General features: G+C 37.4%; 1 protein-coding gene across 1 annotated transcript in view; it reads left to right on the top strand.

Annotated features, from left to right (window-relative positions):
* gpat2 (glycerol-3-phosphate acyltransferase 2, mitochondrial) overlaps positions 1-16,108 on the top strand; it is a 67,253-nt gene that overhangs the window by 14,972 nt on the left and 36,173 nt on the right. The window contains exons 3-5 of the mRNA XM_039663415.2: positions 5,028-5,138; positions 7,535-7,608; positions 15,513-15,623. Of these exons, the coding sequence (XP_039519349.2) occupies positions 5,028-5,138; positions 7,535-7,608; positions 15,513-15,623 (296 nt within the window). The remainder of the gene's footprint in view (positions 1-5,027; positions 5,139-7,534; positions 7,609-15,512; positions 15,624-16,108) is intronic.

The following is a 16,108-nucleotide window of genomic DNA, read 5'->3' as shown; positions in this document are numbered from 1 at the left end:
CGATAAATACTCACCTGGTCAGGAATGAGGTTAGGAACGTTTCAAATTAGATGCAGTTGTAGAAATAATAACTTTACCAAATTATTGAACTACCCAGAAATGGACACAGTTTTCTGAGCAAGGGTACAACAAGCAATTTCCCCCTTTTTTTTCTCGAGTCTTTGGTTGGAGAGAATATACAGGTCCTTCTCAAAAAATCAGCATATTGTGATAAAGTACATTATTTTCCATAATGTAATGATAAAAATTAAACTTTCATATATTTTAGATTCATTGCACACCAACTGAAATATTTCAGGTCTTTTATTTTTTTTAATACTAATGATTTTGGCATACATCTATCCTATCTAAAAAAATTAGCATATTTTATCCGACCAATAAAAGAAGTGTTTTTAATACAAAAAAAGTAAACCTTCAAATAATTATGTTCAGTTATGCACTCAATACTTGGTGGGGAATCCTTTTGCAGAAATGACTGCTTCAATGCGGCGTGGCATGGAGGCAATCAGCCTGTGGCACTGCTGAGGTGTTATGGAGGCCCAGGATGCTTCGATAGCGGCCTTAAGCTCATCCAGATTGTTGGGTCTTGCTTCTCTCAACTTTCTCTTCACAATATCCCACAGATTCTCTATGGGGTTCAGGTCAGGAGAGTTGGCAGGCCAATTGAGCACAGTTATACCATGGTCAGTAAACCATTTACCAGTGGTTTTGGCACTGTGAGCAGGTCCCAGGTCGTGCTGAAAAATGAAATCTTAATCTCCATAAAGCTTTTCAGCAGATGGAAGCATGAAGTGCTCCAAAATCTCCTGATAGCTTGCTGCATTGACCCTGCCCTTGATAAAACACAGTGGACCAACACCAGCACCCCAGACCATCACTGACTGTGGGTACTTGACACTGGACTTCAGGCATTTTGGCATTTCCTTCTCCCCAGTCTTCCTCCAGACTCTGGTACCTTGAGTTCCGAATGAAATGCAAAATTTGCTTTCATCTGAAAAAAGTACTTTGGACCACTGAGCAACAGTCCAGTGCTGCTTCTATGTAGCCCAGGTCAGGCGCTTCTGCCGCTTTTTCTGGTTCAAAAGTGGCTTGACCTGGGGAATGCGGCACCTGTACACGCCTGTGCACGGTGGCTCTGGATGTTTCTACTCCAGACTCAGTCCACTGCTTCCGCAGGTCCCCCAAGGTCTGGAATCGGTCCTTCTCCACAATCTTCCTCAGGGTCCGGTCACCTCTTCTCGTTGTGCAGCGTTTTTTGCCACACTTTTTTCCTTCCCACAGACTTCCCACTGAGGTGCCTTGATACAGCACTCTGGGAACAGCCTATTTGTTCAGAAATTTCTTTCTGTGTCTTACCCTCTTGCTTGAGGGTGTCAATGATTGCGGTTTTGAGTAATGAAACAGGCTGGGAGTTTTTAAAAGCCTCAGGAATCTTTTGTAGGTGTTTCGAGTTAATTAGTTGATTCAGATGATTAGGTTAATAGCTCGTTTATGTATGTATGTATATGTTAATTTTTTGAGATAGGAATTTTGGGTTTTCATGAGCTGTATGCCAAAATCATCAGTAAGTAAAACACCTGAAATATTTCAGTTGGTGTGCAATGAATCTAAAATATATGAAAGTTAAATTTTTCTCATTACATTATGGAAAATAATGAACTTTATCGCAATATGCTAAATGTTTGAGAAGGACCTGTAGAAGAACCAGAACCAGACTTTTTGTCCAAAAGGATTCTTTAGAATTGTGTTTCCCATAATTTTTTGTCTTTTCCCAAACGTTTGGTGTCAATGATGCTCCAAGTGCCAAATACATTTCTTTTAAATCATAAGATATATAATAAAAAGGAACATAAATGTATCTACATCAACAAACCAAATTGAACAGAATAAAAAATATATATTTTCGTTGACTTATACCTGGACTTTAAAGTGGACTCAACTCTAACTTGTGAGAGTGTGTCTCAGTAATTATTAGTATTAGTATTTCAAATACAGATATACAATGTATTTTACTATTGTAATACAGCTGCACTGTAAAAAAAACAAACGAACAAAAAAAAAACGTCATAGTAAGTATATTCAATTTTGTAATTTACACTTTTGCAATATTTATGCCTTAATTTCTTCAATTGCAAGAGTTTCTTCAAGTCTCAATACTTTTTTATTCTTCAATTGCAAATGTTTATTTTGGTGGAAACTGCTGGGAGACTTATAAAGTTGGCATGAAATGAAAATTCTCCTGATCTTTGTAAACAGTTCATTTGTCACAGGTTATTTGACATTTTACAGCACTACCATTTTCCCGTTTTTAGGTGACATTTTGCCTGGTAGAAATACATACCCCAGTTTGGGAACCATTGTTCTAGTGAAAACGCCAGATGTACTCACAACTTCTCCAATCATTTGGTCCATTTAAACCCTGCCCCTTTCTTACTACTGACTGTAAGCTTGCATTCAGATATGAGTGCCTACCAGTGATGCGCGGGTCAATGTATAAACAACCCGCAACCGACCGACGTTTTCGGCTACCCGTCCGCAACTCGGACCGCAAAAAAAGTAAAAAAAAAAAACATTGTACCCGACCCGCTTCCTGACCGCATTTTTTTAAAGTAGTAAATGTTCATCGGAGCGTTATTGGGCCATAGACGTGTAACAACACAGCATCGCAAGAAGACCTACACATAACAAAGGCAAAGCCAGCACTTTGGTCATCATCTTTCATTATTTCAGCAAATGTCTCCCACACTTTTACTCTTTCTATTTGTGTATTTGCGGAGCTTCCACTCCCCAGTCTTCACCTTTTCTCTTGCCGCCTCCATCTCTCTGCAGACTGTAGTGATCGTAGACATGGCCGGTTCGTAAACGAATCGTTCTTTTGAACCGGCTCTTTTTAGTGAACCGGTCGAACCAGTACACTCGAACTGAATCGTTCGAAACACTTCAGTGGATCAGTGCTGATCCACAAGTTACTAAAGTTACTCACTTTCAGACATGCCTGACAGTCGCCTCCGAATCTAAATAAATCAATATCCTGAATTATATTTTACTCCAGTAACTCCAACAGTTCACTGAACCGAGACATGTTGGTGCCACTGTTGAGAGAAGTGATGAGCACGAGCAGCTGATACTGCGTACGCACAGGGACAGCGGTTCTCGAATCACCAGTATAGAACCGAGAACTGTTTAGACTGAGCTTGTGTGTTATCTTCGTGCCAGTTATTCAGCCAATAATGTGTAGGGCTGTATATTTCATCAAAAATTGTGTCTAGTACTATATACAAATGTTTAATTGGCATCTTTTATCAAACGACCCGACCGACCGCGACCCGAATATCATTAAAAACATTTTTGGATGACCCGTAACTGCAGGCACCCGCTCATTTCGGATCAACCCGCGCATCACTGGTGCCTACATATCAACATCCAGGAGATAGAAAAAAATGTTTTCCTGTAATCCATTGCACTCAGGTGTGCATAACAATTCGTCAGTTTCATTGCCACTTTATGACAAATTTGCAAATGCTTCTCATTATGAATCATCTGTAAATCATATGTCCATGCTAATGTTGGAATGTGAAACTAAAGCTTAACTGGCACACATTGCGTGATCAAATTCACGTTAAACCCTCAGTACATGCAGAGATGGATAAGTGCACAAAACCATAATCACAATTTTGATTTTTGTCCAAATGAGAAATCTCAGGTCAGATGGCAAAAAAACATGCATACATGAAATGCAATTTCTAACAAGCACGAGCCAAACAACCTTGGTAAATGGTTTGAAATCCCATTGAAATTCGATATTTGTTAATGCGTCAGAGTTTGAACAATCCTCACAAGTTTGCATTGTTACTATGACAACCAACGTGTGCCTGATAGCAAAGGTGATACCTTGCAGTTTGACCTGAAAAAATAAATAAAAAATTCCCTGTAGTGTGAACAAATTTAATATCTAATTTATGTGTTTGTATATATCTGACATTTGAGTTGAGTGATACTTAGTTAAAAAAAAGATGTATCTGACATTTGAGATGAGTAAAGAAAATTACAGCCTTTTGCGATCGCACAGATAGCAAGTGGTACCTCGCAGTTTTAAAAGTTGACCTGAAATAGCAAATTTAAGAATAATCGGGTTCCCCTAAAGTGTGAACTTTTTTATTATTTAATTATTGAAATATTTAATGAATTTGATTGGTCTAATTCATATAGTATTATTATTTGCAAACTATTTCTCATTTACTCTAAAAACCAAAGCATTTGATTCTTATCTGTTCTGAAATTTGAGCCGAAGTGAATTTTAATAAAACCATGACAGCAATTCCTCTGTATGTCAGAATATATATTTTTTGCTTTTATTACTCCAAAGACAGACATTATGATGTCTGTGAGCTCAAGCTAATGAAACATTACCAGCAGCAATCATTTTCTGTTGAAAAGGAGATTAAAATAATTAACCTGGGTGCTGAAGCCCCCATCCATTATGCAGTCTTATTTAATAATTGATTGCTGTAAGTGATATTTCCCCACACAGATGATTGTAATGGCGTCTGTTGTTGAGACAGCTTTGAATGATGATAAATAAGTCCTACTGTCTCCAGCCATGTCTCTTATCTGTCTGTGCTACAATGTTATTATTAGTACCAATTTAAATTGATGTCATCTTTATTTGAAATCTTTCAGGGGACGGCACTCTGTCAAAAAGGCCCAAATTGACTGCGAATAAATTGTACCATCAATTGCGACACGGTTACTCATGAATAGATTTCATATTCTATCCCTCTTTGCATTCAAAAATTGATCCTTCCCGCTTTGATGCTGAAAAATGTGAAACAAATGAAGCGATCATAGAAAAGATAAAATTAGAACACGGGCATTAGTTCCATGAGCATTGCTTCTTATCTCTCTCCATGTGGAAAGTGCTGACGCTTGTATCACGCCCAGTCCCAGTTTCAAATCCTCAGTTTCTTTCTTTGTGTTCCTGCAAACCCTTTTATATGTTTCTCTGTGTCTGTTTCTTCTTTTTGTAGCTCTCGTGGGGTGTGAAAATCAAGAGGAAATTGAAAAGCGTGGCTCCCTTCCTGGGCAGGTTCAGGCCGATGGTTGGACAGTGCTGTCACCAATGCACCCCAGAGAGTCTGGTGAGAAAACGAGAGGGATGAAAGGATTATTTGAAGATAATAAAAGGACAAACAGCCAGAGGCAGAGGGGGGAAGTACACAGATTTAGGCTTACCTGAAAAAACTCAGACACTGCTTTCACAAACCCATATCATGAGGGGCGATCAAAGGGAGTGCAGAGCGCCGGCAAACGTGTTACTTATGGTAGGGATAGCAAGAAAAAAAAGGGATTAGTATTGGAGAGAAAAATAATGAACACTCAAGAGCATAGTTCCCCCCACATGCTATGAAGAGCTTTTCAGAAAACTGCAGATGACTAAGCTTGTTTCCAGCAGCACTGGTCCCAGTGGGCACATGGTGCTGAGAGCTGGGATGTGAGGCTAATGGAGCAGTAATCAGAGGGTTATTGGATCGAACCTCTCCTAAACTAATCTATTAATCTCAGGCCAGCCAGCCAGATAATTCATATTTGAGCGATCTGGTGTTTGTATTAAAAGTCATTTAAAAAGCAAGCTTGGATTTTATTTAACAGCCCTATCAAATAAATCTGTACTGAACTAGGTACGTATATAAACTACCATAATTGTACTATGAGATGTCTTCATTTGCCCCCTCTCTAGTTTTACTGAGATAATTAATGACAATCAGTGCCTAAAATGAGGAGTTATTTACTCAGCTATGTCATTCTGTAGAGCGCAAAAAAGATTAGAAGGATGTATCTTTTTTCATTTTACGCCTTGAAGTAAAAGAAAAACATATTTGCGACATTTAAATAAGAAATGGTCACATTGTGAGAGAATTTAAAATGCACTATTGAACTATTCCTACTATATAAGCATTGTCTGTGAAACCAGGCAAATAAGTTGCAATTACCAGATTGTGGAAGATCTAAAGTTGCAATTTAGCTCTGTACTTTCAATTTAGGGCCTGTTTACACCTCGTCGCCTCTCTGATCCGATAGATTGTGAAAAGACCAGGTGTAAATGCCAAAAAGTTTTAGAGAATCACATCACTGAAATCACTTCACGCATTTCTGGCAAAACGCTACAAATGTAAATGTGGTTGTTTAATTAAACCACAAACCCGGATGTAAATTTACTGAAATGAAAACAAACATGTGAGAGCGTCGCCGCTGATGAGTTTTAATCTTGAAAGTAGCTGATAAGTAAAATGCAGAACATATCCGTTGCTTTTGACTGACGTGACCGCCGTTAAATTTGCATATAGCACGGGAATTAAAGATTGGATTTATATCTGTTGTGCGGTGACATTTATGTGGCCAATTGTGTGGAACCGTTTTAACAAACTGATAAAAAGTGTGGGGTTGCTAAATTTTTTTTTTTTTTTCACAAAGACTGCATTTATGTGATCAAAAATACAGCAAATACAGTATTGATTTAAAATAACCATTTTCTATTTTATTCTATTCTAAAACGTATTTGTATTCCTGTGGTGGCAAATCTTAATTTTCAGCATCATTATTCCAGTCTTTAGTGTTACATGATCCTTCAGAAATTATTCTAATATGCTGATTTGCTGCTCAAGAAACATTTATTATTGTCAATTTTGAAAACTTTAGGATTCTTCACTGAAAAATAAAAGAGAACAGCACAAAACATTGTCTTTTCTAAAGGCTTACAAGATAAAAATTTCTTACTGACCCCACAATTTTAATTCCTAAATAATAAGATTTTTTGGGAATGGTTACCTAAATGTCACCTTTTCATTTCTGAGTGCTTTATATGCTGCAGAAAATATAATACTCGAGTTATGAATTTACTTTTTCAACAAACTTTTACAAATTAGTCTTTTTTTTTTTTTTCCAGAAGCTTTTAAGAGCGCTGATGCTCCAAGGGATTAGTTATGGTCGACCCAAATGACAGCAAAAAATGTTCCACATTATATTAACAGCATTTCAAATAAGTCTGTTCAAAGATACTTTTTAGTGCTAAATTATTTGGAGCTGATGCAGCTGCTTGAAAAATCTTAAATTAACCCTTTCACAGAGATTAAATACACCTTTTTTTGTTGACTTTACTTTGTACTGTACAACCCTAATCTACTTTATTAATGTATTTTAAACAAATAAAAGGAGTCAAAAACTAAGCAATCAGGGACTAGCAGTTTTTAAGTGTTGTATTGAATCATTTACAAACCTTCATGATAGTGTTACTCGCATGATGTCACTATGTTTTATTTTCGAAGAATTTTATTTAGGCCCGATTTTTTAACATCTTTCATGCTATGATTTATAGTGGAACTAATGGGGTGCTATTTTGAACACTAAAAGGCTTCTTTAAAGTGTGTCATTTATCTCCGTCTATATAGGATGGCAGAGTAGACTCTCTGTACTGTGATGGAGGCTGGTTAGCAGGCTTTCCATCAAGTTTGATCAAATATCCTCTTGCCACTCTCAGGGTCTGAAGTTGCTGTGTAACACTCCTCCCCTGGGCTTTCAAAACCTGACGTGTGTGAACGAGACACACACCGGGTAAGTGCACATCCTTCACTCAACTCTAGCCCTCCTCATCCGGGCCATTAAAATAACAATGCACCTCTCAACTCCAGCTTCTAACTGCTCAACTGTAATTACTGTTTGTGTTTGACTCGTAAGCCTGGCACATGTACTTCAGTCGCCAAATGAAGAGCCCTAGAATAACTTCTCTTTATTTTTAACATCTAAGAATCAATCAAGTGTAGTTCCACAATCCTGCTACCCTTTTGTAAAAGGGTACGCTTTTTGTACACTTTTAGCCAATCAGACATCAGAGCTGGGGAAGATACTTTAAAGCAGCTTTCCAAGCACAAGCACAGGTTTAATAACTTTTTTATATCCAAAAACAACATTTAAATACTGTAAAACAATACAAAAACTCTAGCTCTCTCCGGTTTCAAACACAGTTTTATTGTAGCTACATGCATTCTTTTTTATCAACACTTGACTGTGGGTAAGTTTCATAAAAAAGCAACATTTTGAGCAAAAAGCGGAGAAAATCACGTTTTTGTCAAAGACTAAATCCAGATCGGATTCAGAATGATGATCAGAATATAGATGGAGTCCATCAACACCGCCAAAGCTTCACAGTCCTAACCACTCCCTGGTTTGGCATTTCACTCTGTAACATTACTGTTCTGGTTTATATGCTGTTTATTGTTGATGATTGCATTTTTTTTTTCATATGAGATCGCTCTTTTCTGCTTCTTCTTTGCCTGTGATTTTGATTTGGAGAGTCTGTACTTGTTCAGGAGATGCTTAATAGCGGCCCCTGCCTTATAACAGTGAAAACACAAAAAAAGCCATAAAAACTTGTCAATGGCAGGGAACAATGTTAAATTGCTACATTTGTTACAAAAGTTATTACTCTTTGATAATGTTAGTTAAAAAATGCAACTGATCATTGTTTGTCCGTGTTCGCTCAGGTTTTGATTTTAATAATGTATTATTAAATGTTGAAACTAACATTAGATTAATACAGGCTTTAGAAGCAATTTTCATTGTCAGTTTATTTTAACTAATAGAGCCTTATTATAAAGTTCTACCGATTAATAATAAAAAATCTGAACATTTTAAATCAATATCTCTAGGGCTTGTTGTAGTCCAGATGTTAAAGATTAAAAATAAATAGTGCAACCTCAACTGCTTTAACCTTAATTTTCTGAAGCAACAAGAATACTTTTTGAACGCGAAAAAACTATATTAACGACTTTATTCAACAATTTCTTTTCTTACATGTCTGTGTCTGACACTGTTCACTTGATACTGAGCCGGCATTTGGACAGCGCTGCACTGTGTTTACAACGTGAACAGCATCAGAGACTGACACTACTGTTATTGAACACAAAAAGTATTCTTGACGCTTTATAAAATTAAGGTTGAACTACAGTAGTCACGTGGACTATTTTAACGGTGTCTTTACTACCTTTCTGGGCCTTCAAAGTGGCAATTACGATACAGTCTATATGGGGGTCAGAAATCTCTTAGATTTTATAAAAAAATGTTGTTCCGAAGATAAAACAAAGGTGTTCTGGGTTTGGAACGACATTAGGATGAGTAATTAATTGCATAATTTTCATTTTTGGGTGAACTAACCCTTTAAAATAGCTTCAGTCTAAACACCCTTACATCATTAAGTATATGCTGTACCATGAATATATGCAAATTAGCCCTGCCTCCACTCACTCACACCAGCTCAGAGTTCCACTCGGTCAACTTTACTGTAGTAAACGCTGCACAATGGTATCACTCTTTGCAATGTAACAGTAATTAATATGTAGGGGTGCAACGGATCAAAAAACTCACGGATCGGATCGTTTCTCGGATCAGGGTCACGGATCGGATCATTTTTCGGATCAGCAAAAAAAAAAAAAAAAAAAAAAATTTCCCCCAAAATAACTGTAATAGCCTACTGACAAATTCTTTAATAATAAATAGACTTAACATTATGATATTCTGTTTTATTTTAACTTCACAGGGTTCCAGACTGAAAGTTGAGGGCAGCATCACCTCAAATGAGAACTCACAGCGAGTTCTACAAAAAAAAAAAAAAAAAAAAAAATTCTGGTAGCACTGGGGCTGACAATAAATCACTTAGATTAATTTAGGGTGTAGATGAAATTAACTTAGTTATTATCATTTATAATGTCTTAATATCAATTAATAAAAGTAGTGAAAATATCATCGTACTTTTTTCATTTTAGGACAATCTTTAAAGGATAAACAAAAAATGTGTTGGTAATCACATAAAAAATTCAAAAAAATAAAACATTTATTTATGATATTATTGAAGTGCTGGGAAAAGATGTGTAGTAGGCTACTTGTAAGCATTTGACTATTTCTTACACATTATCATATATAGGCTGATTTGTGGACTGAAAGCCTTCTATAAGTGTTTCTCCTGGTTTCCACGTCAGCTCTGTTTGATCTGATATGGTTTATAACAGAAACCTGCGCCGAATCGGAGTGTTTCTCACTGGATCTCGTGGTGTTGATGTTATTAATTCTGAGGCGAATTCAATGGATTTCTTCACTGGATCTCCTAGTAACAGTGTTGCGTGAGCGAGATCGGCCAGCGACTGTCAAGTTCGGGGCTTTATTTTGTCAATGGATCGCTGCTGCTGCTCCACGGTCCTAATCATAAATGAGTAGCGTATTTTCGTTCCACTTTCATTTTGTTTGCATTCGCTGCTAGGCAACGACTAACGAGTTGATAGATCGCTGATTGCTCAGACGCACATCAGGTTGTGATATTTGTCTCCGTCTCCCTCCCACAGATGTTTACGCGCGCTATTCTTGTCACGGATTCATTGACGCGCCGCTTTACCATGCGTTTAACGTGTGGCAAATTTACTGGTCGCACATGTGCGACTGGATGTAAAATTCAGTCGCACACTCTCAAATTTTGGTCGCAGTCTGGTCTGGAGCCCTGAAATGACGCGGGGGCGGGGCGTTCAAGCTTCTCCGTTCCTCCGTTCGCTATGACGAAGCTGTGCGTTGACTGAACAACATGCGCACGTTTTTTTTTTTTTTCATAATCAATTCGCGGATCACGTGTGTGCCGAACCGAAGACATTGATCCGAACGGATCACGGATCAGTGATGATCCGTTGCACCACTATTAATATGATTAGCCTTTTGCTTGACTGCGTTATCAAACAGCTAATAATGTTTTGCTAATGTTACACACAACAACCATGTTCCGCTCAGCATCTCCGAGTCAGGCAGCTGCCTACTAAATATCAGCATCCGCAGGAACACTTTAAACAACTTGAACAACGTCAGTGGAGAAAGATACAGTAGTCAACAAATGTTGACTACTGTAGTTCATCATTACATTGTAATATACTGTATACGTAATTCACCTGCTATATTGTTAAATGTACACGATTTTTCAAATTAACAGAAAAATATACCGGGATAACCTGGCTTTTCTTGATGGCTTGAGCCCTGCTTCAGTGAATAGTTAATGATATGCTAAACCTGCCGGCTCGTTGACGTGATTGGTTACAAGGTAGTTTGTGACGTGAGAAACACAAGTGATTTCAATCCAATCAAATGTTCTCATATTCTCTCGATTAGATTAGAAAGGAATAAACCACCCCTTTCAATCGAATTGAAATTTGATTGAAATTTGGACTGAAGACCTGGGATGATTTATGTGAAAGTGACCACTTCCCCTTGCTATTTGCCTCTGAAGAATTGGAAATCCAACAAAGAATCCCAAGATGGCAACTTAAAGCAAATTATTAATATTTTCAAACACTATGCTACAAAAATTTCACATGGCACGTCAAGATTTTCAAGATCCAGTAAAAAGGTTTACTGACAGTCTTACTAAAATGGCAAACAAAGCTATTCCTAAACTCTCAGCAAAGCCATGTTGTAGGTCTAACCCATGGTTCTATTAAAACTGTAAAAAGGTCATTGAGATCCTAAAAAAGCAGAAAGAATGAATACACATCCAACAACAGATAATCTGATAAGATTAAAATGTGTCAGGTATAAACATGCAGAGTTATTAACACAAAGAGACAGAGCTGGAAAAGTTTTGTATCAAGTTTAACTGCAAACACACCGAGCAACAAGATCTGGGATATCATTTCGAAAAATGATCATCAAAGAAGATGGATCACAAATACAAATTAAATATTGAGATACTCTTTTAATGGCAATCAAGAAATAGCAAATGTTAGTCTTTTGAAAAGAATGCCTTATTAGAAAATTGACAACCTGAATTTCAAACAATATGAACTCAATATCTGGACGACTTCTCAAATGACACAGAACCATATAACGATCTCTTCACTATGAAAGAGCTTTCAAGTGCTCTTAAATGCTCCCATAAATACTGCTGTTGGGTTTCTGAAGCAACCATGCTGTATTATTTCTCCTCCTCAATTTTGAATACAATCTGGAGAATAGCAGATATACCGCAATCTTTGCAATAACAGATATACCACAATCTTGGCAAGAAGCCGTAATTTTTCCTTTACCTAAACCAGGCAAGGACCATTTTGATACAAGCAACTATTGCCCAATAGCATTGCTGCCTTTGCAAAACAACAGAGAGAATGGTTAATAAACGTCTGTTGTGGATACTGTAGTCGAACCGAATATATGGTTTTAGACGAGGTAAAAGTACTTTAGATCCATCGTCTTATTAGAATGGAGTAATTTTTATGTGATGCTGTTGTGACGTTATCTAATCCTAACCCTACCCCAGACCTGAACCTATCCCGTCACCTAACTGACGTTAATGGTAAAGCGTCAGTTGGATGACGCCCCAGGATCGTCATCTAACTGACGTTAAAGGGTACCGTAAAACGGCGGATGTTGACGTATGGTCAAAAGTGTCAGTTGTATGACGTCTTGGGGTGAGACTGTGTTCGAAGACTCGGGTGTATCTTTTAGGCAGGGTTCTTTATTGCTGTTGCATCGCTGTAGTATTCCCAAGTCTGCTTCATCCTAACTTCTTACCCAAGTCTGGCTAAGCCAAAATACCTTGTATTTAATATACCTTTCAAGGGTGAGGGGTTACATAGAGGTGGAGACACTCTGAAACAAAGCATGTAAATTAGGTATACAGGTTTAGGAACCTGCCCTTATACTTAGTGATACCAATTTTAATCCAATAAGCATAACTATTCAAACTGAGCCAGGGGCTCCCAGAGCCATTAAAGACAAAGTCTCAGTAATCTGATTCATTTAACTTACAATAAAGAGACCAGGATTGGCAGAATCTATTGCACATTTATACATCAAATGCTAAATTCAGTCTTGTAGACTTTCTCAGTTTATATACTATTGTACAGGAACCTAAGTTAAACATTTAATATATTTGTAACACTACAATACCTTTATCAAAAAAAAGAACATGCTGTGTTCTTTGACCTTTAGAAGGCTTATGATAAAACTTGGCGATATGGATATCACTTCCCCTTAATTGCCTCTAAAGAATTATATAAAACCTTACTTGAAAAACCTGAACTTTTATTTGGACAATTTTTTAATCCACCAACTCAAAATCCTGCCTTCAGGGACTTGAATCTGTAAAGACTGATCATCCCATAATTAAGTATTTTAGCTAAAGTAGATATGGTATGCAAGAAAATCATCAGTATCATTTTCTTTTTGGTACCAGGTCATATTGGTTAATCTGGTAATGAGAAAGCAGACATCGACTTTTAATTTCAGTGTCAAATTCTAACCTCTTATCTCAAACCAGTAATAAAGTATTAATAACATGGCAGAATGGAATGGCATAAATGCCAAGAAAATAAGTTACATGAAATAAATCCTAGTATAAGAAGAATATTAAACCTAATATCAAATCTTGTTATGACCAAGTTGTTTTTACTGGATGCGGTTTAGGTCAAACAAGACTTCCACAAGGCTATTTATTAAATGGTGAAGAACCACCATTATGCTGTCTTTGTCAAACTACAATGACTTTAGGGATGGGCTATTTACCGGTAGACATGATTAACCTATAGAAATTTGTCGACTTATCGTCTCTATCATGGTAGAGCGCGTCACGAAAGCTGATCGTTTGAATATGTTTTAAGTAGGGCTGTCAGTTTAACGCGTTATTAATGGCGTTAACGCAAACCAATTTAAACGGCGTTAATTTTTTTATCGTGCGATTAACAGTCTTTTTGTCCTAGCAAACTTTGTAGTTTTTTCACATGCTTTTGCAACAGGATCCAGCATGCGTCCTGATCCATTTTGGCGTCTCGCGCTCGTCATCCACTCAAAGCCGGCTCAAAAGCCGAAACGTGTTTGGGGCGTGCCTGTTGTTTTGTTTACGGTCTAGATCCGCTTGCGCTTTGGTCGAAGAAGCAACAAAACATCCTCGCGTGGCGCAAACCATTGAAGTGAATGGGTTTTAGAACCCAGCGTGAGGAAGTTTTGTGCTGCACACACTCGTTTCGGCTTACGAGCCGGCCAAATAGTAACGTTACGTTTTGAGTGGATGACGAGCGCGAGACGCCGAAATGGATGCCCTAAGATTCTGAATGGAAAGTTTACTTTTAAAAAGTTGCCAAATTGTCCCATTGACAAGACCAAGTGATCTGTGTGTTTTGTTGTGAAATGAGCACGTTGTCTGAAACAACACTTGATGATGGCCAAGCAAACACACAGACACACAGATAATGCGAATTCTCCACCCCGTCGTCAATATCAGGACCTCGTCAGTATTTCTTTCACCCTTTTATTGATAGACAGTGTTACATTGTGTGAGAGATTATATGTTAGTGTGAAATTGAGCACTATTCCAATGTTATTTTCAATAATAATAATAATAATAAAAAAAACATTTGCACTAAACAAGCCAATCCACTTTTCCATGTTGATAAGTTGTAATGTAACAAAAAGAAATCAAAAGACATTTAGAATAGATAAAAATGTGCGATTAATCGCGAGTTAACTATGACATTCATGCGATTAATCACGATTAAATAATTTAATCGTTTGACAGCACTAGTTTTAAGTCTTTAAATCAAAATGCCGTCTTTGCGGGTGTCCTTTTAAACAGTCGTTTATGTCCTAAGTGAACATAAGTAGCAAAACAATACATGTATAGTTTGTAAAATACACACTGTCTATGGAAGCGGCAATGACAATACATTCAATTATAAATTGACAAGGTGTTTTATTCATATCAGATACATTGTGTTTGTAACTTCACCAGAGTAAAAGTGAAATAAAAGCGATACATCTGCCAAACAGTGCTGTGGCTGCGGTGTGTCAAGAGACAAAAAAAATAACGGTCAAAATGCAGCGCTTAAGTTAAAGAATTTCAACTTTTAACAAAATGCGTCGCGTCCCTAGACCTAGCATATTTTTTTCTTTCCACTGATGCATCTCGTGTTTTAACCGCAGTGTTCTGTGTGAATGGCCCTTTAAGCCATTGCTGATAGATCCTGACATGTGGTGATGCAGTCATTGTTTCTCAGAAAAGAAAGGGCTCTCATGAAGAGGGGTTTCTAACTTCCTAGAAAACACTTTATTAGGCCAAATAAATGGGATTCGGCTCTCCTGCATCAAAACACACAGCGACTGACTCTGTGAGCACCCAGTTTATCTTCTTTTCAATCCTCTCACTTTAGAAAGTGTCAGAAGCCGAGCTCTGCAAATCCTGCTGAAGCGTTTAATTCGTCTTAATTTAATAGGACCAAATCGGAGCCTGCTCTTTCATTGGTAGCGCTAATTAACATTTTGGAGCCTGATTATGCTGAGTATTCAATTGTATACAATTGCTGAATGGCCAGTGATTGTTTTCATTGTCCCAAGGTGAGTGAGACAATATCTGTTTACACAAGGGCTCCTTTTATTTTGCTAATTGGGTAAAATAGAGCGGGCATACTTGAATGTAGTGTGTGTGTGTGTGTTTTCAGGTACCGTGGCTGGTTAGTAAGGAGGGTGTGCTGTTTGCTGTTTGTCTGGGGTCGTGAAGTTCACCCCAGCCCTGATGGAGACAGACGGCATAGAGTCCACGGCAGCGATAGGTGCGGCTCGCTTGAGCACTCTTCACTGATTAGATGACATGCCACGTGTAGCGAGAGAGTGAGAGGATGAGAGATGCTTTTGAGGATTGAAAGGCGCTCCCATTGAGATTTAATTCAGATGTCTTTCTCCTCTGTTAATATAGAAGATTGGTAGCCACTTATTCTTACATTAGCTTGCATGCAGAGATGTGAAAACCTTCATATTTTCAACATCGACCAGTACAGGGGATTTCATACAGAGAATTTCAAATATAATGATTCCCTTTGTATTTATATATATATATATATATATATATATATATATAGGCCTAATGATCCATTGATCCATTTGGTGTATATTGTTTTAATATAAACAAACTTATAAAACGGTTATACCTTTTGAGAGATCATGCCATCTTAAAATACAAAGAAAACACTGCTAACCTGTAAATTTAGCCTTTGCTACAAAAAAGTAATAATTATGGATGTTAATAAAATGAATTGCA

Source organism: Pimephales promelas, chromosome 14 (assembly GCF_988280905.1).
Source record: "Pimephales promelas chromosome 14, fPimPro1.hap1.1, whole genome shotgun sequence".
NCBI lineage: Eukaryota > Metazoa > Chordata > Actinopteri > Cypriniformes > Leuciscidae > Pimephales > Pimephales promelas.
This window is presented reverse-complemented; position numbering and strand designations above follow the sequence as displayed.